The sequence below is a fragment of the Lytechinus variegatus genome, chromosome 1 (genome assembly GCF_018143015.1).
Source record: "Lytechinus variegatus isolate NC3 chromosome 1, Lvar_3.0, whole genome shotgun sequence".
In the NCBI taxonomy this organism is placed as follows: domain Eukaryota; kingdom Metazoa; phylum Echinodermata; class Echinoidea; order Temnopleuroida; family Toxopneustidae; genus Lytechinus; species Lytechinus variegatus.
In genome coordinates, this window is record NC_054740.1 from 93,634,545 (window position 1) to 93,658,520 (window position 23,976).

The window sequence follows — 23,976 nt, forward strand, 5'->3', positions numbered from 1 at the left end:
ATTGAACAAGCTGAAGAACAATATTGGACGAGTTGAAGACGAATCCAATTACAATATTGTTCTTCAGCAAGTAACAATATTTCCACGCATCTAACGGAAAATTGGTCATCCAATATTCTTATTATTCAGATACCCCCACAAAGCTAAACATCAATTAATAAAGAAATGTTTGTTTATAGTAGTAGGCCTAGTGTACGGTACCGGTATATAAACAACGAATTCACACACATGCGTTGCATTGTACATGTACATGTATGTATTGCATTGTACGTAAAATTCTCACATAAATTACATGTAGCTATAGCGTGCGTCGTATGCATAATTATGAAAAGCGCAACTAATATACAATGCAATTTCGTTGTGACGTTACAATAGCTTCATGCGTTCAATCATTCATTAACCAATGATAGTCTTGTGGGCGGGGCAAAATATTCATTTCATCCAATATTGGACGGTTTGCATAGGCATGCACCTTATAAATCAATTTCAATATTTTGTCTCCTCGAAACAACCTTGCAAGACGTCAAAAGCATGTCTGCACCTCTAACACCCTAAATCTAAATAATCATCATTTACATTGGACATGAATAGCATGTGATGCAGACAAAAACATGAATGGGTTGTCTTATGTGGAGGAAAGAGTGACAGTGATGTAGTGTCATGCTCAATGCAACCCCAAAACAGTAAAAAAAATATTATTCATCAAAAGAGGTACAAAATGCTTGAATTTCTAAGTTATCAACTGCTTTTAATACTATCTAGTAATTCTTGGGCATACATTGTAGAGTAAAACTACAGCTATATACAATATATACATAACATGTTACATTATCTTGTGAGAGCTAAAAGGACTTATTCCTTTTTGTTCTCATTAGACTAGATCATATCCACAATTCTCACAATACTGGAAGACATGAATATAAAACCAAACTGGCAGTGAATGGTTAGCTGGCTGAATGAATACAAATATCTATATACATAAAAAAACACAAAGAAAAAAGAATCTTCCAAAATAGGAAAATTTGGGGTCAGTTATACAAACAAAGTACCGTAATAACAACATTCTAAATTCTTAATGCAGAACCAGTGGCATTCACATATAAATGAACTTACTTGAAATAGAAAAAATATTTTATCAATAAAACCTTATTTTGAAATAGGTGATTTTGCTGAGTAATCTGTCCACCCCAGTCAGGGTTTATCCAGATCTAAAACCTGCATACATGTACCTACTAACTGCTTTAATTCCTTTTGTCCCTTTCATGATTAAAGTGACTAATTCTAAAAAGTACAAGATATAGTTCCCCTTTGTAATAATGCATTTAAGATGGACAAAAATCTATCCCCCCCAAAAAAAAAAATAAAACCATCACTGAAGGTGATTGATACCCCTGCCCTATGCTGTTACCATGGCAACAGTTTCCGATATATGGAAAAAAATATAATTTGTTAACAAATTTTCGGCATTACTATTAGTTTATGATCAGTATGCTCGATCTGTAATGAAAATCATAAGATCAGTATGCTCGATCTGTAATGAAAATCATAAGATCAGTATGCTCGATCTGTAATGAAAATCATAAGATATTAAGTCAGAAAAAATTGGAACCAGTGGGATTCGAACCTGCCATCTACTGCTTTCCGGGCAGCGACTCAACCACCAGGCTATTCTGGTACACGGCTTAGCCACGATAAACTGGAATTCAAATATCCTCGAAATATGTCTTGCCCATCTTTACCCAAAACCCTATGTGTGAGCACAGTATCATGAGAACTTGTTTAAAACTGATAAGTAATTTGAACCGCAAGATTTTGGCCTAATTTTTTAGACAAATCCTAATATATTGATACCATTGCAGCACAATTTCTGACACACACAAAATAAGTGTCTCACACATCTTTACCTTAAAACCAATGTGTGAGCCAAATGGCTACCGTATATAACAAGCAACAACAATATTTGTTTTTAACATCAACAACAATGGCAACAATATTTCACTGACTAGACCCAAAATGAAGTCAGAACACATCAGGCCAAATTCACAAAGGTTGTTTTGAATCTGTGGTTTGAAACCATGTTTTATGTAGATTTCTTGCCTTGATTACGTTTCATTCAGTGCAATTATCAAAGCGCTAAATTGATGATTGTTCATAAGGTTACTGTATTAAAGGATAGTGTTTATGGTTACTGTTTTGAATTAATGAATCCACTGCATGTGTCAACTGATTTCCAAAATCAGTGAGGTCATTAATACATCAACATAAGGAACAAGTGTCAATTTAAGTTCCTGTTATAAAATCATGTATTTTTCTTAAAGGTAAATGCTAGTTTTGGTAATGATATCAAAATGAGTTTGTACAGATTGCAATGAAATGACCACCAAAGTGTCTGTATAAATAAAACGTATGTGCCAAAGGATTCTGGAAGAAATTGTTTAATCGCTGAGAAATCAGCAAATAAGCACAGGATTCGGGCAGAGAGTCGGGCCCGACATTCGAAGCAATAATTATACACTGTCCCACGTGCGCTTATCTGTGTTGGGGATCTTCAGTCTGAACATTTTTCAGCGTAGATTTTAAGATTTTACAAAGTTCAGTTTATGTAACTGTACAAGATCTAGATCCTCGATGATATACTGACAATTAAGCCTGGTTTTACAGACTTTCTCATGAAATCAGTGTTTACTGCAACTACTGGAATTTCTCTTAAACGCTTTCCTAATAAACATTACGAATTAACTGTGACTCAGGATGAAACCTGCATAAACCATATCACTGATTAAAAACAGTCTTTGTGAATTCAGGGCAGTAAAATGTGCAAGAGTTCAAAGACCAGCATCTCATACAGAGTCATGGGGGAGGTGAGAAAAAAATTATGATTCTCTCATGAAATAAAATCAAAGGTAATCTTTCCCTTTCTTATCCAGAAATAAACTAATTACAAAACAAGACAATAACCTAAAGAGTAGAATATATTGTAGAAAGCTTGATATATGATCTCAATAAATTATTCACACAAACGTGTCGTTACAAGTACTCTGATGGATTTGTAGGGAGAAAGTATCACTGTCAAATGATTTTTATTCTGCATTGCATAACACCTATGAGACCTTACATAGTGATAGATGCAGACTACATTGATCTTCACAGAGGAAGGCTATAAGAAAAGTTTTATAAGCAAACCTCAATGAAATTGGTTCAAATTGTTATTCTGCAGAAATCACTTGCGTGTTAAAGTACAAAACCTCTTTCCAATGTTAGTATAACTCATTCAAAGAAGAAATAAAGACCTTCAGACAACTGTCCAATTTCACTCTGAAAATAATGTAGAAAAAGGCTTGAATGATCAGAAAATATCAAGTGATGATGCTACTCAAGATAAGTACTGAAAACAAGAAAAATACAACACTGGAGATGCTAACAAACTTAATTAAAATTTGTGAGCTTAAAGCTTTCATGGCACGACTGACGTCTGTGGACAAGATTAAAGTTATCTACAAGGTGATCTGATGTCTGTCACACAATGATTAGTGATCACTGCTAAATCGATAGACCAATCAAGATCAATGTTATTGCGCTTTTGGTTCAAATTGCCGGCTATGAACCAGTGAGAAGTGTTCTTTGGAATTTATCGCCAAGCTTTGAGTTACAGGCCCCAGAATGCATTAACCAATCGGGCAAGCATTACATCTACATGTATGCTCATGGCAAGCCAGACTGCACACAGTTTTGTCTGCAGGCAATACATAAACTTCCAACAAAAATATGATCATCATGCAAGCAAAAAGGACAGGATACTCCATCCTATTAATTGAATTAGGTTGTTTCGGTGTGTTTAACCAGTATTAAGAATGATAAGATCACAATTAACACTAGCAATGTAGTAATCAGAACAATATACATTATGACCAATTCAATCTACACAATGAATGAACCAATCACAGCTGCTAACTCCATAATGATGCAATGATTGACCAATCAGAGCTTTGATAGTTGATGACATCATATCAATTTGACCAATCATTGAGAGCTTAGAGGACTACTGGCAGGTGAAAGTTCACTAACATCCTCAGCAGTATCACTACTCTTTTCTTCATCCACCTGAAACATGTATAAAAAGAGATAAACATCATATTACAGTCAATCGTGAAATTATATTTTCAATCTAATTGTGTGTTTCTTTTTATGAAAGAAACCTAAATCAGGTGGTACACAGATTTAGAATACAACAAAAGGCTATAGTAATTGTTTATGCAATGAGATGGATTTTTTTTATTGAAAGACTATTTTCATTTATGTAATAACAGGGGTGTGTTAGGAAGAAAAAGGAAAATCAAGCAAATTACATTAAAAAACCTATAGGAATACAAATCATTGTCAAAGCATTCTACAGTGGTTTGACATTCCATGTGGCATGCCGATGTTAACCCTTCTGATCAAACTGGCTCCTGCACGTTAAGTGAAATTCCAGAATTCACTATTTTTGTCTCTTCTTTTGCACATTTCCAATAACTTATGAACAAATGAAAAAAATATATATAATTTTAGAACTACCTACAAAATTGACTAATTTCAACATTTTCTGACAGTTTGCACTTTTTTAGAGATCACTCATTATGAAAGATATATCATATAATAAATTATGAACATATTTTGTAACATAATTTGTTGCGAATCCACGAAGTGACACACGCGACCGTTGATGCGCGAAATCACTTTTGAGATAGACGCGATTAAAGATTTTTACATTTTCAACTGCCCGTTGCCACATGATTGTAAAGTTTAACAGAATGAAGAATGTATACCAAGAACCAGGTACAATGTATCAACTCCTGCCTTCCATGTTAAAATTTTATCGAATGAACATTAAATCTTGACATAGCAGTGATTCAAACACAAGCATGACAAGTGTCATTTTGTGGAAAATATAACTTCAGCGTACGGAGAAATGGTGTGCACGTGCATGCCATTTCGTGGATTATTCTACAAAGGATTTTGAGGCTAGTGTGAGTAGTGTCGTTTTTTCGACTTTCATTATCTCAACTAGAGAAAATTTGGGTTCTAAATTTCGGTGAAATGATAGACCATAGCCAAGGAAAACTAAAGCAGAAAGATACTTAAAATTGAATACTAAAACAGAAAGATACTTAAAACTGACTTTTCATATGATTTTGGGACGTTGTGCCACGATGTGGATTCAGCAACGTCACCAAATTCACAGTGGCACATGCGACCGTTGATGTGTGTAATCACTTTTCGAGATAAACGTGAATAAAGATATTTTACATTTTCAACTACCTGTTGCTATATGATTGCGAAGTTAAACAGACTACAGCCAGGTATCTACTGCTGCATTCCATGTCAAAAATGTATCGAACGAACAAATATCAAATCTTGACGTTGCAGTGATTCTGAACACAATTGTCATTTTGTGCGTAGGAACGGCGCCGCACCTTTGGGCCACTTCATGCATTTTTTTTACAAAGGATTTCAAGACTTGTGTCAGTTTTTACTTTATCTCTTTAATTAGAGAGAATTGTGCTCAAAATTTTGTTGAAATGATAGACCATAGCTAGAGAATACTAAAACTGAAACTCAAAATTGACTTTTCATATGATTTTGGGACGTTGTGCCACTTCAGTGACAACTTTATGCATGTTCTTGGGATAATCCAAGATATCTGATATTTCTCAAATTACTGTTAACTGTCTTCGATGATACCCGTTATGCTCACAAAATATACAAATGCATCATTAAGAACTGGACAAGCCAAGTTAGAATCCGACTTTATCTTGTGGCTCTGAGAAACTGTCATCAAATTAGAATGTCTGTATTGTTGAAACACCTGATGAATGCACATTATATTGTCATTGGCTTGTAACATGGGGTTAACGCAAGCTGGTAATAAAGCAGGTACATATGTTTATACGGTGTGTATTATTTTACAAAAATTGTGGTTGAAAGATTTGCTGAGAGAAAAATTGAATAAAAATCATTTCAACTGCTATTAACATGTTTTTCACTTTCTTCAATTTCAGTTTCCCACATAATTCTAATACCATTTAATTCATTACCAGCCCTATATTCTAATGTAGATTCTGACTTTTATTCATACAGTATTTTAGTAGTTGGTCTCATAATCATATCATTTGGGTCTACTTGCTTACGTTAACCCTCTACTTTGATCCAAGCTTGTTCTGTAGGCTGGCAATTTGATAAAAACATAGCTCCATCTATTAAATACATTCTTGTGTCATTCTGTGCACACAATCATTTCACACTGTTTTCCATTTTCTTAATTTCCAATTGTAACATCCACTTGGTCTCATTTGAATTAGACCTATTGGGAAAACTGAAATGATTAAGTGGATCTTAGACTAAATAGATGTGAATGAAATTTAAAAAATAAAGAAATTTATACAATCCAACTGGTAGTGGGTATACCTCTTTATCGGCCTCTGAATGTTCAGTGAAGCCACTGTCTGATGAACATTCCTCGTTCTCTCTCTTATCATCATCTACCTCCCATGGGGGTGGGGCTTGACCAGGACATCGTTTGAAAGCAAACTTATAAACACCAAAACCAGACAGACCAGTGGTGAACCAAAACTTCTCAACTGTGTACAGACCTGAAAGGTTTAGGAAAAGGGTCAAAGGTCATTGATTTTTTTTTATTACATTTAGGTCATTTATTCCTGATATTTGCTATAGTGAGGTAAATCCAATAAAAAAAAGATTCATCACCAACAGATATAAAGATAGCCAAGTCAGAGGACAAAGAAATCAAGCAGATTTGAAAAATGACTTTACATAAACATACACTATCAAAGTATCAGGAAATGCACTAACAAAAAAGGTCACACAAGGAACGGTAGTAGTTATTCTAGGATTCCTATTCCACAATTGGTGAACATTAATGAAGTGATACAGCAAGTTTCACCCACTATTCAATACTTAGACCCACTTTCAAAAGACTCATAACTTTGGTAACCATTGTACCATCGTAACAGGGCTCAGTAGCCAATAAAAATACAGGTTTACATGGACGTTACAAAAATTGTAGGCCTTTATGAAACAGGCCCAAGAATAAATTATTTTTGCACACTATCCTCAAGGAAATAAAATAAGAAAACATTTGTAAAGGGTGACAATGACTGCAGTATCTTTTATCCAGAAACAAACAGTTCTCATCTCTTTGATTCTTGTATGTACATGCGTTTAAGACTCAAACTGGAGCTAAAAATGAAATTCACTTTAAATGGGAAGTATATAACCTACATGTACATAGTACAAAGATGTAAGTTTTTATTATTAATCACAGCTTTTGCTTACAAAATGCTAATATTAACAGGTTTTCAACAAAAAGCTTTATTGATCTATTGAACGACCTGAATTACACTGTTTCAGGTTTGTGATTCCATAGACTTGTACATAAAAAAATGGATTATATTTATTTCATTATTTATTCAGTGCCAAAATGGATGAAAACTTGTCACTAGTTGTTTTTCTTGTGTGTGATTTCTTTATTTGGCTCTTATTACGCCTAAAGTGCTATGTCAGGAAATGTTATAAATAATCTGATTGTTGATAGATTTGGAATGCTGTTCCAAATAAGCGGGAAATACAACATGGAAAACAATTAGTCCAAAGCTTTTGATTTCTTCAATCCAAGCTTGGGAAAAATATTTATTTTTTGATAACTCTTTGTGATAGAAGTACAGAAAAAAAAGTGTAATTTCAACAGGAGAAAACTCATGAAATCACCATGCTTCTAACAAAGCATGATATCACAGTCTTGAAACCAGTAAAACGCACAAGCTCATTTTTTTTTAAGTTCCATAATTGGAGCTATCATTAAGCAAAATACTCTGCTGATAAACGGTGAAAATGCATAAAGCTTGAACTGCTGTGTTTAGTAGTTTATAAGCTTTCAATCTATATATGACTTGCTAATTTCATTTTGGGGTTCAGTCTGGGTCTTTAAGACAACATACACCCCCCAGACGATTTAAGACATGTTTCTCACCATCATAACGATAGCCATCCTCCGGTGCGTAGGGACTATCCGACTTGTAACCTCTGATTACACGAACAGGATTACCTGTTTCAACATTCTTACTAAGAGCTAGATTACCTGAAAATAACATTCAATTAAAGATTAAGGAATTATTAACATAGTCAGAAAAGTACTTTCAGCCCACACATAAACTGGTGTAAATATGAAATGGAGAGGGGGGGTGGGCAAAATTACCTTTATTTTTTTCTTTTCATTTTTTTAGCAGAGAGTGGTTGACCAAAAAAAGAAACGCAAGATATCACCAAAAACTGAAAAATTTCCTTATATTAAATTTCAGACCTTTTATTAACCAAGTATAACTATGGAGATAATATGGGAGTCAGACTTTTTCTAAGTATGGTGATATGTAATGTTACAGTATGACATATGATTAAATCCCTAATAAATTAAAATGACAAGGCCGAGCTAGTAACAAAATTATGATTTATGAGCATGGGTACAGAAAATAATTTTGAAGAATATTCAAAGTGTTACCTACCTCTTTCTAAGGTCTGGTCTTTAGACTGTGGAGCTGTTCTAAGGTTTTTAGGATTGTTCTTGGTGCCTCGAAGATCTCTACCACCTGATTAACACACAAGGGTCAATAGAAGAAGAACATGAAATATCTTTCACCTTATGTACAGTATTTTAAACTTCCAAGCATTTTTTAATAGATGCACCCTTTATAGTCACTCCATGTTAATCCAGAGAGATTTGTTGACAACAGTGTACTCAACCATCATAAATAAAAACAATTCTCTCAAGTGATTGAAACCTAAAGTTTAACTTCAGTTCTACTGAATGGTTGATGCATACCTCACTACTGGTCCACAAATGGATTCCAGAACAAAATGATTATTTGATTATTTCCTGAAAATACAAAGGAATAGAATCGTCTCATTTGAGGTTCAAATTAACTGAAACAATACTAATATCAAAATGTTTGATAACTGCAAGTTTTTGTTTTGGAGTAAAGGTGCAATTGGTTTCAAATTGTAGCCGATAGTACGATTGCTATATGTATAATTCACTTTTTTTTGTGGATTCATACCAGAGTTTTCCTCAGATAACAATACTTGTATAAACTTTTACAAGGTTAATCCTCAAATCAGAATGCAGATCAATGGTAAGGCATGAAGTGTGCTTTTAATATTCTTCTTCCCTGTGCTTGGAATTAAATGTCTCATTTCAATATTTCTTCCTTTTTTCCCCCTATCTACGCATGCTCTCTAGCAGAAAGTTGCTAAACTGCAAGGAAATTAAGGCCTCTCATACAAACATTGGCAGCTCATGCAATATAAAAGACACTAAAGAGGCTGGGAGATTCAGCATCTACTGAATCTAAAACATAATTTACACTCAGATTCAAACATCTAATAAGGAATTCAAAGTGTTACTCTGATCAATCTAATGGATTCGTCAAGCAATTACATCAGATCTCGCCCATCGATTGCGCGATTGCCGCGAAAATTTGCACGCACATAGAGTAAACTGCAAGACTGTCATAGTAAAATTAATTAATTAATTATGCAAATAAGTGTATGAAATTTGCCCTAATTTTTTATTTTTTGTTTTATCTTTGCCTTGAACTTAATTTGTATAGCTAGTACAATGTAGAATGCCAATTTTTGGTGAACATATAGATTTTTACATTTCTAAGAAAATGCTACAAAAAAATTGCCAAAAAATAATCAATTTCCTACATGTATGTATCTTATAGCTGTTTTTAATTCTTATGCATTTCTTTGTGTTTTCAAACAGAAGTTTTCATTGCTTTTTTTCAAAGAAATTACTTTGTCGGGGACCCTTTTTCAATCATCAATTACATAAAATAAATCCTTATACTAACACGAGTAAAGTAATCATACATTTATGATTTTCGGTTGAAAAACACAATTTGCATTGACTTTGTACACGTAATCATGTTTTTGAGCAATTTTGGGACCGACATGCGCTTACAAAATATCGCGTAATGCAAAAATCGGTCTCATTAGATACGCAAGACTTGAAAGTAAAAATAGTCGGTGAGCGGCGCAGTCAAAAAAATTTACGCAGCTGCATAGTGGCAAAATTTGTCGAGGAAGGGGGGGGGTCAAATCAACCCCCCCCCCCAATTTAATAAGGGTTAAATCACTTGATGCTGACTTGAGCTAATCATAACATAGTTGAAATTTACAACTATGTTATTTTGTTGAAAACAGAAAAATCACTTTTTGTTAATTTACTCTTTTAATATAATTTTTACTTTTTCATAGTATAAAAATTAAAATAAAATTAATAACTGTTGCCAATGTAAAGCACAAAAGAAAATAAATTTTAACCAGCTGTGTATCTCAATAACAGGAAAGAACATACCCTGTCCAGTGAATGTAAAGCATTCACCCATGTCTAAATCATCTTCATAGCCACCAGACAATGCTACTGAGTAACAACCCTCATCATTGCCATGGATACCAGATACAGTAGGTCGATGTACGCCATCTCTAGAGCACTCCATTCTCATCTCCCATGTAGTTCCAATTTCAATACCTACAATATAACCACCAAATATAGCAAAAGATAAATTATTAACAGCAAAATTATCTTTTGACAGATTTCTTACCCCCTCCTTTCACTTTCCCGCATAATGTATCTCCCATTTATACAAAATATTCTTGTAATAGGTATGGGATCTGGGTGTAAGGAGGAAGAAGATTAACTTTCACATTTAAAATCAATCTAATAACATCTATCTCTCTGTCTTGAAAATTTGGTAATCTAATATTCTCTTTCTAGAATAGACAGGTAAAAAAGGGAGTGGGGAAGAGCTTGAATTCAAAATATAAATGGACAAGGGATTTGTTTAAGGGTCCTTCAAGACACAGGCAGGCAGTAGGGGGGTATCCCAGGTCATTAATAAAGGTCATCAATAGTTAAATATACTTTTTAATGGAACACATACACAGGATTACCATAGGGCATCAAGGCCACAGAAAGAGGAATTGTTACAAATTCTCTTATTTTTTCCCATTTTGGGGGTAGCTCATAATTTTTTTCAAAAACAATTTTTCTTTATCACAGCAAGTCAATATTCAAATTGATAAGGGTACTAGAAACGCAAGAGATGCCTTCTTTTGATTTGAATTTGATGATATCAAAATACTTCCCCCTCCCCTTAGGGAGCGCGCTTCGCATGCACTCACCACCCCCTCCAAAATTAAATCCTGGCTAGGCAGTTGCTGTTTTCATATTACTGAGGATGAATCTTTTCTTAAAAGACGAACCTGACTTTTTTTATTTTAAAGAGGGGGAAAAAGTGGTTCATTTACCGGAAAATAGAGTATTTAGGAAGATTTAAATATAGTCTAGTAAATTATTTTACACTCTTCCATTATACCAGTTGGATAGCCAAGATGGGGGGGGGGTGTTGGATTCAATCCATCCCTCCCCCCATGGAGCAGCCAAAAGTCCCAGCCTGGTCACACAACTTGTTATTACACTACTCTGCTTAATACCTGGTATAGCTCCAAAGGTGTTTTCTCTAGGAGTTCTTTTGATTGGTTTGTAATCTACATCTTGGTAATCAAGGCTGTTATCCAAAGATTCTAGATCAACATCACTCCCTTCCACTGGTTGCTAGATATTAGGATATAACATGTATGAGGAATAAACTTATGAAATGCAATACATGTTCTTTTTTTAGGCATTCAATTTCCATCATTTAGAAATTTAGGGGGAAATACGAACTTTTCTGTTAAAAATTCAGTATAAAAAATTGTAGTCATCTCTTACTAACTCCAAAAATGCATTTAAAACATAAATCAGACTATATAATTTAAAATGATTTAAAACATTTTAAAACAATAAACATGATAAACATTTTATGTTTTTTTCTTTTAAATAAAAACTTTTTTATCACAACCCTGATTCCATTTGTTCATGGAGAATCATGGAGGAATAAATAAATTTCTCACAAAATGAAAAAATTCAAAATACTATTATTTCATATTTCCCATAATAAAATACAAAAGGAATAGTGAATGGGTGATGTCTTCAGTTGCCTCATTTGCATACTGACCAGGATGACTATAATTATAAAGTGAAATTGAAAATTTATAATGGCATATCTTTCTTATTTTACGTCCAATTTCGATGAAATTTTCAGGGTTATGCTTGTTGGATTTTCTCTTTTTACTCTAATCAAATTTTTCATTTTGTTTGGGGGGTGGACTTGTCCTTTATAAACATCAGTTGATGGAATACAGAGATAGTAATAGGCCTTATTTGAATGTAAGCTTTTCTTACTTACCCTTCCCCGCAACCTGCGAGATTGCCTTCTGCCAAAGTCTGAATATCCACTGCCTCCATCGGGTCCAGCATCCGCTGATCGTGGTGTCTTAGGTGTTCTTGGCGATGCAGTCGATGGACGCTTCCTCTTAATCCCGCTTGTTTTCTTTGGAGCAATAAACTGTCCATGGGAATGAAGAGATGTACATAATTTATCTTGTGTATTTTACTTTGTTTTAATGTACAGAGATAAACAATCAAGGGTCATGTGGTCTAGCTGTTAGAGCATTGGACTCAAGATTGAAAGGCTGCGAGTTCAAATCCCAGCTATGCCATTATTTCATCTCCAGTTTAACCAAAAAGGCCAGAGAGTAATTCTGTTGTCTATAACGGTCAGCCACTAGATGACTGATTGGCCTTCTATGTACGTAAGATATTTCATGCAATTGGTTATACCAGCTAGGCGAAGCAGTGAAATGCTGCTTTGCAGAGTTCTTTCAAGAGATACCCCAACAGAAACAAAACAAGTGAAACCTCAAGCAGTCTCGCCTGCATCGTACATGCAATCCAATGCTGACTTTAATAAAAGCAATTATCAAAATGAAATCACATCATTATAAAATCCTAAGCTCATTGACCTCAAATAACCTCTGACCATGATCATATGACTTGAAAGTCATGAAAATTATTCAAAGATAGACATACTTGTTTACTAGTAGCATAGGGTCTATACCCTAGTCTAGATCCATTTTTTATGAATTCAGTTCAATTCATTTATTTTCTCTTTCAATCTTTTTATATTGACAATGATAGTTCAATATAGATATTTACAAAACATAACATTTAAATCATTTTTATAATACAATAATGCTATGAAATCGAAAGAGAAGGAGACCAACCAAAATGCAGAGCTTGTAGACAATGTAGGGTGAAGGCCCCCTTTCATAGGAACATTTTATGAATATAAAAATAAGATAAAGAAATAAACAATTTATATATGTATATACAATGAATAAAAAATAAACAAAAAATAAATGATTAGATATATACACTGTATACATAAATCATAAAACGATTAAACATGTATACAAAGAGAAACTAACACATTTACATGTTAAGTTCTGAATTACATTACTTTGTGAAGAAACGATAATCTAATATGGATTCCGAAGATATTTCTTAAGTTTTCCTTTGAAATTTTGTATTGAATTACATTGTATAATATCCTTTGAAAAAGAATTCCATAATTTTGGACCAGTAAAAACAAATGTCTTCTGTAGAAACGATGTTCTATTCAGAAATAGACTAGGCCTAGATCTGGATTCAATTTCAAAGTTATAACATTTCAAAAACTTAACCTTAGTAGATTTCAATGTTGATTTCATGGCAAACGTTGTTTTAATTTTTTTCTAGTAAAACTGGGGCAAGCCGAAGAGGCGGAGGGTTAACAAGGCCAAGCGTCTACAGGGCCGATCATTTTCCCATGAGGCCAAGGGCCCACGAGAGAGGCCAACTTTTCTCATAGTGTATTTTTCTTTCATGAAAATGTTTGTCTACATCAGTGGAAAAGTTTCAACTTGGCATATTCCTCAATGAAAACTGAAATAATTATGAAGTCATAAGTTTCAGAAGATAAGGGACATTAATTTGATGAAGCTTTGGTAAATCGCAGCATGATTATCAAAACTAGACTACCGGTAGTTGGCCGGGCCTCAACCCTAACCCACATTGCTCTGCTGGAGAAAGTCTACCATCTTACGACCACGGCTCTGAACATGTTGACCCAACCACTGAGCATCCCAGGAATAGTCAGGTCTCAAAGCTTAAGGCTTCTCCATCACCAAATCATAGAGTGCAGACACCAGCCTCCACCTTCTACTAACAACTCCATTACGAAAACAACCAACACTTGCGTCACCCCAGTAGATACAACACCTAGTCCGACTCGACATAAACCTCAGCCGAAACCAAGAAAAGCACTGAAACATTCTATTGACCAATCCAATCTTGTCTTAGGAACACTCAATACCCGAGGGCTATCTACCATTACTACATTCCTCCAGGAAAGTCTGAAGACTATCGACATCCTTGGAATCCAGGAGCATTGGCTGGTAAATACCAACATTCTACCAACTATCAGTTCAGATCACATGGTCATCTGCAAAAATGCCGACAAAATGTGTGACTCATTCTACAGACCTCAAACAAGAGGTAAAGGTGGCGTTGCTCTCTTCGTAAGGAAGAGTCTCATCGAATCTTGCAAGGAAATAAAAAGTGAACCCTCAAGAATCGTAGCTGCCTTCATTCGGCTACGCTGCTCTTCTGAGACTCTTGTAGTGATCTCCTGTTACCTACCATGTGGAACTTCTCTAGCTGACCAAACAGACTATCTCAACTGCCTTGCTTGTATTCAGCAAATCCAGGAGAATCACCCTTCATCCTCCTTTGCCATAATCGGTGACTTTAATGCTGATATTGTCTCCACATCAAAAAGCAAGAAGACATGCTCTATCCTGAAAGACTTTATGAATGAGCAATCACTTATAAGTCTTACTGCTGCTCATTGCAGCAAGAATGACTTCACCTTCCGCTCAGATGATGGAAGGCAGAAATCCAGCATTGATGGCTTCCTTATTCCAGCTGGTGATCTCCCTCTGTACACAAATACTATAACAGATGTTTTGATCAACACTTCTGATCATCTGCTGGTCATCACGAATCGCTCACTACAATCTCTAAAAATAAGAAATGGCACAGCTTGCGGAAGGCAGAATAGTGTCCCCCTATCCAGGATTAAGATCAAGTGGCACTCTGTTGATCGTCAAACGATTGTGGATCAATACACCTATCCCATGGAAAGGGCAGCTTCTCTCCTCTTCCAATCATTCTCAGAATCCTGCTGGCAGAGTGACTCATTTATAGCCACTACTCTAAATCAATTCAACTCAGCAATGCTGAAAACGTCACTTTCTCTTCCACACACCAACTTTTCCAAGAAGAAAAAAGGCAAACCCGAATGGACTCCACAAGTAGCGAAAGCTTACTACATTGCTCAAGAAGCAAGGAAATCCTGGCACTCAGACTCAGGTACTAAGTCAGGTAGTCTGTATGAAGATCACCTTAATCTGAAAAAAGCCTTCAGAAGCTGCCTCAGACAAGCAAGAGCTATCGAACTTAGGAAACTTCACATGCAAGTTGAACAAGCCTCCCTGTGTGATGAATCTCTTTTTTATCGACCGATAAAGAAGAGCAGAGGTCAGAAGTCACAGAATACAACTACTACCTTGAAATATGATGAATGTACATACAAAGACACAGAAGTCATTCTTGGATGGCACAAGTACTTTAGTGACTTAGCTAGTGACTCCTCACATTCCTCGGAAAACGATACGAACTGCTCATTCCCACTGTCAGATGATACTCATTGTGACGCCACGAGAGACTCAAGTCCATTGCATGGCCATCTTCAAACACGTCTCAAGTATCCTGACCTCCGAGCTGCCATAAACTCTCTTAAACTCAACAAAGCAAGTGGTCCCGACAACATTACCACAGAACATATCAAACACCTAGGCACAGTTGCTCGAAGGTTTCTCCTGTATATCCTGAACCTAATCTTGCAAAGTGGACACTGCCTGAAATCTCTCAAGACAGGAATCATCTTGCCGTTCCATAAAGGTAAGGGGAAAAGTCCACTTGATCCCCGCAACTACCGAGGCATCACACTAACACCTACAATCACCAAGCTACTGGAAACCTGTATCAAACCTCGTCTCGAGACACAGCTTTCCATCTGTAATATTCCTGATCAGCTGCAGTTTGGATTTTGCAAGGGCTTCTCCTGTCAGCTAACTGCTCTATGCTTACAACTCAGCATAGAAGTCTCTGGAGCAATGAAGAGGCCCTCCTACGTTTGCTTCTTAGATGCAGAGAAAGCATTCGACAAGGTTTGGCATGCCGGTCTACTTCACAAACTTCAGAACCCTGATCCTGATATTTATCGCATCATCCAGAACCTGTATAAGGGAATGGAAAGCCAAGTTTTCTGGGATGGAAGAGTCACACATACCATACAAATCCAACAAGGAGTTAGACAAGGAGGAGTTCTCTCTCCAACCCTTTACACACTCTTTATTGATGGACTCATCAAGAGACTTTAAAACAGTCGACTTGGCTGTACTATCAACGACCGATACTCAGGAGTCATTGTACTGGCTGATGATGTCGCCTTGATAAGTAACATCCCGTCTGAACTTCAAGAGATGCTGACCATAACTCATGTATACATACACAAAAGAGTGATGATATAAAATCAATCCCTCTAAAAGTGCTGTTGTGGTGGTCAATGCCGGTAAAACTGACATCCAGCAGGAGTGGACAATGGGCAACTCCACAGTATCTCGTAAAGATGAACATGAGCATCTTGGCATAATCAAATCTTCAAATCATCTACATGTAGATTTAACAGATCGTATCATTACAAAGGGTCTGAATGCATTCTACGCTATGAATGGGGCTGGTGCTCTTACTCTAGGTCTTGCTCCACTCCTCTCTGTGCACCTCTGGAACATCTACTGCATCCCTCGAATGCTGTATGGCACCTCCATTCTGCACCTCAACAAGACCATGCTAACCAAGCTCAACCGTGCACAGACCCATCTAATGAAGCGGATCCTTGGCATCCCAGTCTCAGCAGCAGATGAGAGCATCTTCTTATTGACAGGGATCTTGCCATTAAACCTTCGCATCGATCAAGAGAAGCTGTTATGACTTGGCCAACTCCTGAATCTAGACAGCTCCAGATTTGAGTACCGTACATTTCTTCATGCACTCAACATTGGGACTCCATCTATGAAGTGTTTCAGTAACATCCTGGCCAAATATAAGCTTCCTACCATTGAAGACCTCATTATGAATCCCATTCCCTACAACTCATGGAAACGGAAGGTGAAAAATTCAATCTCTCTTTCTGCTGAGCAAACTACACTAGTTGGTGCATCTACTAAATCCTCTCTCAAACTACCCCAAGAATCTCTACCCTAAGGATCCTCCTTCAACTGTCATCAGACAGGCATTAACCATCAGAGCACAACTTGTGACATCAACATATCTCACCCGAACTCGGCTCACCAAACTCAAGAAAGAAACTGATTCGAAATGTCCTCTCTGCCATGATGAGGATACAGTGACTCATGTTATTGCTGCTTGTCCGTCAACCCTCCATCTCCGCACTGATTTTCTGGCCAAAGTGAGTAAACTTTTACAAGATGCTCTTCAACCCTCTCTAAGAATTACTCTACTCAACACCCAGGATCCCTTCGAAATGACTTGCGCCATTCTCTTGCTGTATGACTCTTCCCTTCCTCATTCTGTTAACGATTCCATCCTGAAGATGACTCTTCATTATATATATAAAATTCATGCCCATCGCCTGTACTCTTCAAATGCTAACCGATGAGCTACATGTAGATTTCATCCCAGTGCGATTTATTGCTAATCTCCGAAGAGCGGAGGATCAAAACAGAGAGAGAGAGAGGTAGTAGAGTATTATCTCACTTAATTATTTCTTACACGGAGGATCAAAACAGAGAGAGAGAGAGGTAGTAGAGTATTATCTCACTTAATTATTTCTTACAAATATGGCCTTTGAATCCCTTTTCAGCCATTTATTTGTAAAATTGGAACTTTAGTTTTAAACATTTTCATAATTGTTCTTACTTCTCGACTATGTTTTTTTTTCAATTGGAATGGTAGTGAAATCGTATATTATCAAACACTTTTCATGGTTTCAATCATATCAATCACTACATTATCATAACGATTCACCAAACTTTCACCATAAACACACTAATACTGACAAAATATAAATATGTAAAAAAATTTGCCGAAATCGTTTAATCCTGATATTTATCATAATCCTGATATTTATGTGAAGATTGATAAAGCTAAGTGTACATCTTCAGCCTGTTGCATAAAACTATTTACCTGAGAAAACTCCAGTAAAAACCGAAAACAAAGGTTTAACAAACTTTAACACAGGGCAAAAACTCAGGTAAAAATACCCGAGTTTTCTCAGGTAATAAGTTTTATGCAACAGGCCCCTTGTGTCCTTCTTCTTGCCTTGACATTATCCAATGATATTCAGATTAATCCAGTCCCTATTAAATATCAATGTGGTCTGTAGCCTATAATAATCTAGGCAGAGACTGCAGTAATTGTCTTGGCTGTTATGCTGAATGTAAGCGATACATCTGATCTGGCAAAGAATACGCATTGTGGCTGAGTTAGTAGCCACCGCCTATACAATCAAATCTTGCTTTGGATGTTGTTTTTTATTATCAACTTTGAAATTACACCAGTTTTGTTATTGCAATAAAAATTATTTAAAATCAATATTTAAATTTTATTATTTAATAAAAAACATTTTTAATCTATGAATTTTTCTTCAAAACGGCACTTCATAATACAGGTCATCAAAGCTACATACGTGTACGTCATATCGAAGCGGGTTCAAGGGTCAAACCTAATTAATAGGTCTGTATGATAAACTCTGCAATACAATAGGCTATTGTATTGCAGAGTTTACAATATGGATACATGAGTGCACCCATGATTTCATTTCATCTCGCGTGTGAAGGAATATCAAATGCACATGATTCACGCAACACATGCAAAGCTTTCATAGGCTTTTGCCCAAATAAAAGATTATATTAAAGCTAGAATTTCACATTGTGCTGTGACACTTAACAAACCATATGGATCCTTTGGCGACTTCTCTTTGCTTTTTTTTTTAAATATAAGGAATTTTTCTTGATCTTCACGTACATGCCCTTCGATCAGTGACAAAATCAATCTGGCCTAAAGAAGGCGCGTGATATTATTCATAAGCCGGTTTGTTTACGCTTCTGAAGCTTGTACTGTTAAATGTAGCTGCATTTGAAGCGCTCAGCATTATTTTCTTGCTCGTCAATCCACTTTAATCATCATCTTGTCAAAATATGGCATACTTCAATTATAGTGCGTCCCAGGGTTGGCGGATTTAAATCACGTTGATTTAAATCGTGATTTAAATCGCGATTTAAATCACCATGATTTTTTTTTTAAAAATCATTGATTTAAATCACTTCCATTGAAAAATGTACAAATCATGGACAAAGTATTTGTTCAATACAGTTTTAATTCTTCAAGTCAACTGAAAAACTTTGAATTAACTTTATATCAACAAAAGATCAACAGAGTCTTCATATTTACTTAAAACAAATTAAAATCAAATTAATAAAATCAGATAATTCCTTAAAAACTACAGATGTATGTTGTCAATCGGTACTCATTTTTTGTAAATTATGTCGAGTTTTTATTCTGAAATTTTACATTCTTTGTCAGTTATTATTAGTCAATTTCTTTCTTAACTAAAGTTTTCACATAATCCAAAGACTTTTCAGAGAGCAGTTTGTAAAAAAATATATATAATATATAAAAGTCAATGAGAAAAGGTTTGTTGGCAGTTTTCCAGTTTTGATCCTTCGCCTACACATAACTACTTCTTGATACCTGCATATAATCAACATATTATTTTGTATTGTTACATTTATCATACATTTGATGTTTTAAATAACATAATTATAAAAATCATATTAACATAATGTAGTACAGTCATAATTTGACTGTTGAGAAAAGCTTTCTCTTATAAACCTTTTAAGTCACTGCAGCCCATTTTATGTTCAGTGCTACAAATAATGGAAGTTTTGTATGATCTGCATGTAATAATGGAAAGAGCTCTATAACAATTTGCAAAACTCAGAATAAACATTTAACACTGCATTTAAATGTTAAGATGCAGGTACTTCAGTTACAATCATTGGCAGTTGTAAGCTGTGTCTCATTTAAAATAAAATACTTCTTTTTGTAATACATATGTTGTAATTTAAGCAGTTTTTATCCTTTAAGTTAAAAGTAGATTTTTTTTTCATACTTCATGGATCAAACAGATTTTTTTGTAGAGAATATGGGAATAAAAATTGTAGATTAATGTAAAAAATCACAGTAACATAATGTAGTATAGTCACCCTAAGACTAAGCTATCTCTTATATTGTTCTCCAAAACTTACAGTTTTGCATCTATATCTGTAGCAAGAGAAGAGCTTTTTATCAAACTAAAAAGATCCTAAACATATACAGTTGTAGTCTCTCTTTGACTATTGTAAAGCTGTGACTAATTGAAAAAAAAATTATTGATTTGAATTATTTCTCTTACAATATACATGAATTTACTAGTAATTGGCATAGGGTTTGTTGGCAGTTTTGATAAGGGATTTTTTCTCATGGATTTTTTAAATATTTGAATGAAAAATCCCAGAGGGGAATTTTCTCTACTCACTGGGAATTCCCTATGGAATAATCCTTCATAGGCCTATGTATGATAGAATTAAGTTCAGATACATGATTCCTCAAATTTATTTTTAATTGTCCATTTTAACTGGATTTTAATTACAAAATATGTGGTTAAGAATATTAGGGGTGAAATGTAAAACATCAATATTGATGTCATTGTAAGAGTAAGGGGCTTTTTTTTTCGAAGGAACTTTTAAAAATTAAAAAAAATCTGATTTAAATAAAAAAAAATTGTTTTTAAAATCACAAAAATCGCCAACCCTGGTGCTTCCCCAAAAAAACTATACACTTTTGAAATAGCTGACAAATAAAAAAATATATATCATTTTTTGGGGAAAACACATATTACTGAAGCCAATAAAGTCAACTGTTAAATAATACCAAAAAGTTGAAAAAACTATTGAGCGAGCACTGCCCACTGAAACAAAGGGTATGAAAATTAGGCTGGGCTGGAATTAGCCTTCCAATTTCTGTCAGATTTTGAGAGGCAAATCCTTTGGAACTTGCAAAGTTAAGGGCGTTGTGATAAATTATCAACCGTGACCAGTTTTGCTTGTTAAAGCAAATTTCATAAATTATTAAATTGAACTTTAATGCATGAGTGAACACAAATTACCCTTTTTGGACAGCATTCAACTTTATCATGTGGATCTCACTCTCAGCAATGTGTTCATGGGAGTCGGGAGAATAGGGGATGAGATAGGACTTAAGTGGGAGAAGTAGGTTGATGGAATAAGGGTCAACAAAACATTTACCCCCCCCCCCCCTCTCCTTCTGTTGAATGACTAAGATCTATTGTCATGTACATATGAAGTCCAGAGCAGAATGTTGATTTAATGATTAATTCTGAATTGGGGCATCAACTTTTTCCTACGCTACAGTATCAATCATAAATCAACACTCAAAATCAAATCAAAATTATTTCATAAATCATCATAATCAGTCAATTTCTTGGTAATCATTCAATGAAAATAATGGCTATCACAGCCACCGGTCACTTCAGTGGCAGTTAAGTTTTGAATAGGCTACAATTGATTATTGTTTGCATAATTTCCACATCAGTATCAAGGATCTTCGGACGGAGTAACTTGGCCGAGACTTGGAGGTAAGCATTAAAAATAATTTTTATAGGACCTACATAATTTCGACTAGATCTATATTTTTCAAATTAAGTTATTTAATAAGATAAAAATTGATGTAATTAATATAAATTGTTAAAGGTTTTGGCACGCTTTATTCCCTCATTCATGTGATGAATGAAAACGTCAAAATCCATTCTCAAGAGTCAAGCTAACGTCGCATGCATGTGTGAGTGACACTGACAAGTATTGGTAGCCATCATCATGATCATGGGCTCATGTAGCTCTACCAGACAGATGGATTAACAAAAAAACTTCAAAATTGGTCAACAAATAAAGATCAATGGAAAAAATAAGACCAAGGCAAGAGTCGACGTACCGGTTTCAAAATGCCAAGTCCAGCTAAAACTCGCTTGTTTTCCTCAATATTCTTCAGCCGACGCTTTTCATAGTCTGACAATTCGCCCGGCATGATGAATGAAAAATTATAGGCCTTAGTCTAGTAACGTTTAATAGTAGACACGCCTAAATTATGTCAGACAGTCAGTAAGATAGAGAGCGACGAGACTAAAAACTTGGCCTAACAGTTTCGAGTTCGTTCTGACGATGGGATCCGGGATGGGATGGGGTAGTGCTACAGGTATTCTATGCCTGAGCTTCTGGCGAAAAATCCTGGCGGAGCTGGGCTGAGTTGTTATGTTCACCACGCGAGTTTGCCCTGCACGGTATTTTCAGCAGTGCAGTGTTAAAATAGGAACCAGTTTCAGTTTATCAAAGTCACTGAACACAAATGCCACATACACCACTTAAATATAATCAAAAGCCTAAGATAGATAAAGCAGACTGTCAATGTCAGTTTTTCAAAATGTCACTGTTTGTTAGGAAGAGATCCGAGATTGTAGCTTCAGTCTGGACGTCTACACGATACCGCGCTACCACGTGCGAATGTTGTTAAAATTAAAAAGAAATTAGCATAAACACGCCATCAGCTGATCAAGTTTTCGCGGGAAACGGAAAACGAGACTGGAAAATATCCCATCTCATACAAAAATAACGTACATTGACCACACTTGGCTATTAAAATATGAGCTTAGACAGCGGACCCTGGGACCTGCCCTGGACAAAATTAAATAACGGTAGGTGGATAATTTGTCTTCCGTCAAAACCTTACAATTCGTGATTGAATTTCTTAAAGGGGTTTACCCTGACGAAAAGTTTGTTATGAAAATAGAAAAAAAATAATAAAAGATATTGTTAATAAAAAGGTTTGAGCAAAATCCAGTATTAGAGCACGGCTTTTGAATAGTTGCCCCATATCCCAGCTAACATATAGGCCTAACGTTATAATAACATTTTGACAGATCTTAGCAATGCTTTAAAAAACATTTCTTGAGAAAATGAAGCATTATTCCCCTTATATTAAACATTGAATAAAAGTTATTATGATAAAATGTTTTGATGGCCTAACAAGAAAACATTTAAAATACTTTTTTTAATATTATTAATGATGTTAAACTTATTATTGATGTTAAAATGATATGAAAGAAAGATTATCAAGAAAAAATAAGTCTTATAATGTTACATAATAAATGTAAAAACAATATTTTAAAAAGAAAATCTAATGTTGTAAAAATCATGACAATATGTTTTCGAAATATTTTAACAACTTTTATTTGAAGAATGTTTTTCTGGGCTCTAAAATGTTTTAAAAATGTTTTAGAAACATAATAATTTTGACTTTTTTTTATTTAAGAGAGACACAAAAACATTTTACTGTCATCATTATAATGTTATATCTTGGATGCAAAAGTAACATTTTAAAACGCTATTACGATATTCTGACAGTAATAATAAACTTCTTGACCTGATATGAAGCTATACAACATTTTAACAAAATATTTTTCGAAAAAGAAATTCAAATTGTTTTCGAAAAATTTTCAAAAATATATTAGAAGCATCCTTATATTTACGTTTTTGTATTTTGACATTTTTTAGAAATAAATAGCATTTTACTAACATCTTTATATAATGCTTTACATTGGATGTGAAAATATTCGAAAACGCTGTTAAAATAATTGAGTTTTCAAAAGGTTATAAAACTATGTATAGGGTCTACTTAAAATTTTAATTTTTCATAAAAATTTTTGAGTAAAATACTTTTTAAGTTTCTGAAAAAATGTAAAA

The 23,976-nt window shown here is 34.8% G+C and overlaps 1 protein-coding gene across 1 annotated transcript; it reads right to left on the reverse strand.

Moving 5' to 3' along the window:
* Positions 1 to 2,673: 2,673 nt before the first annotated feature.
* On the reverse strand, positions 2,674 to 22,742 carry LOC121428917 (E3 ubiquitin-protein ligase UHRF1-like). The gene is made up of 8 exons (XM_041625808.1): positions 22,172 to 22,742; positions 12,345 to 12,503; positions 11,551 to 11,671; positions 10,412 to 10,585; positions 8,556 to 8,639; positions 8,027 to 8,134; positions 6,445 to 6,629; positions 2,674 to 4,101 (listed from the first exon to the last, which is right to left on the reverse strand). The coding sequence occupies exons 1-8, from the start codon at positions 22,262 to 22,264 to the stop codon at positions 4,021 to 4,023; spliced, it is 1,005 nt and encodes a 334-aa protein (XP_041481742.1). The 5' UTR covers positions 22,265 to 22,742; the 3' UTR covers positions 2,674 to 4,020.
* Between the last annotated feature and the right edge of the window lie 1,234 nt (positions 22,743 to 23,976).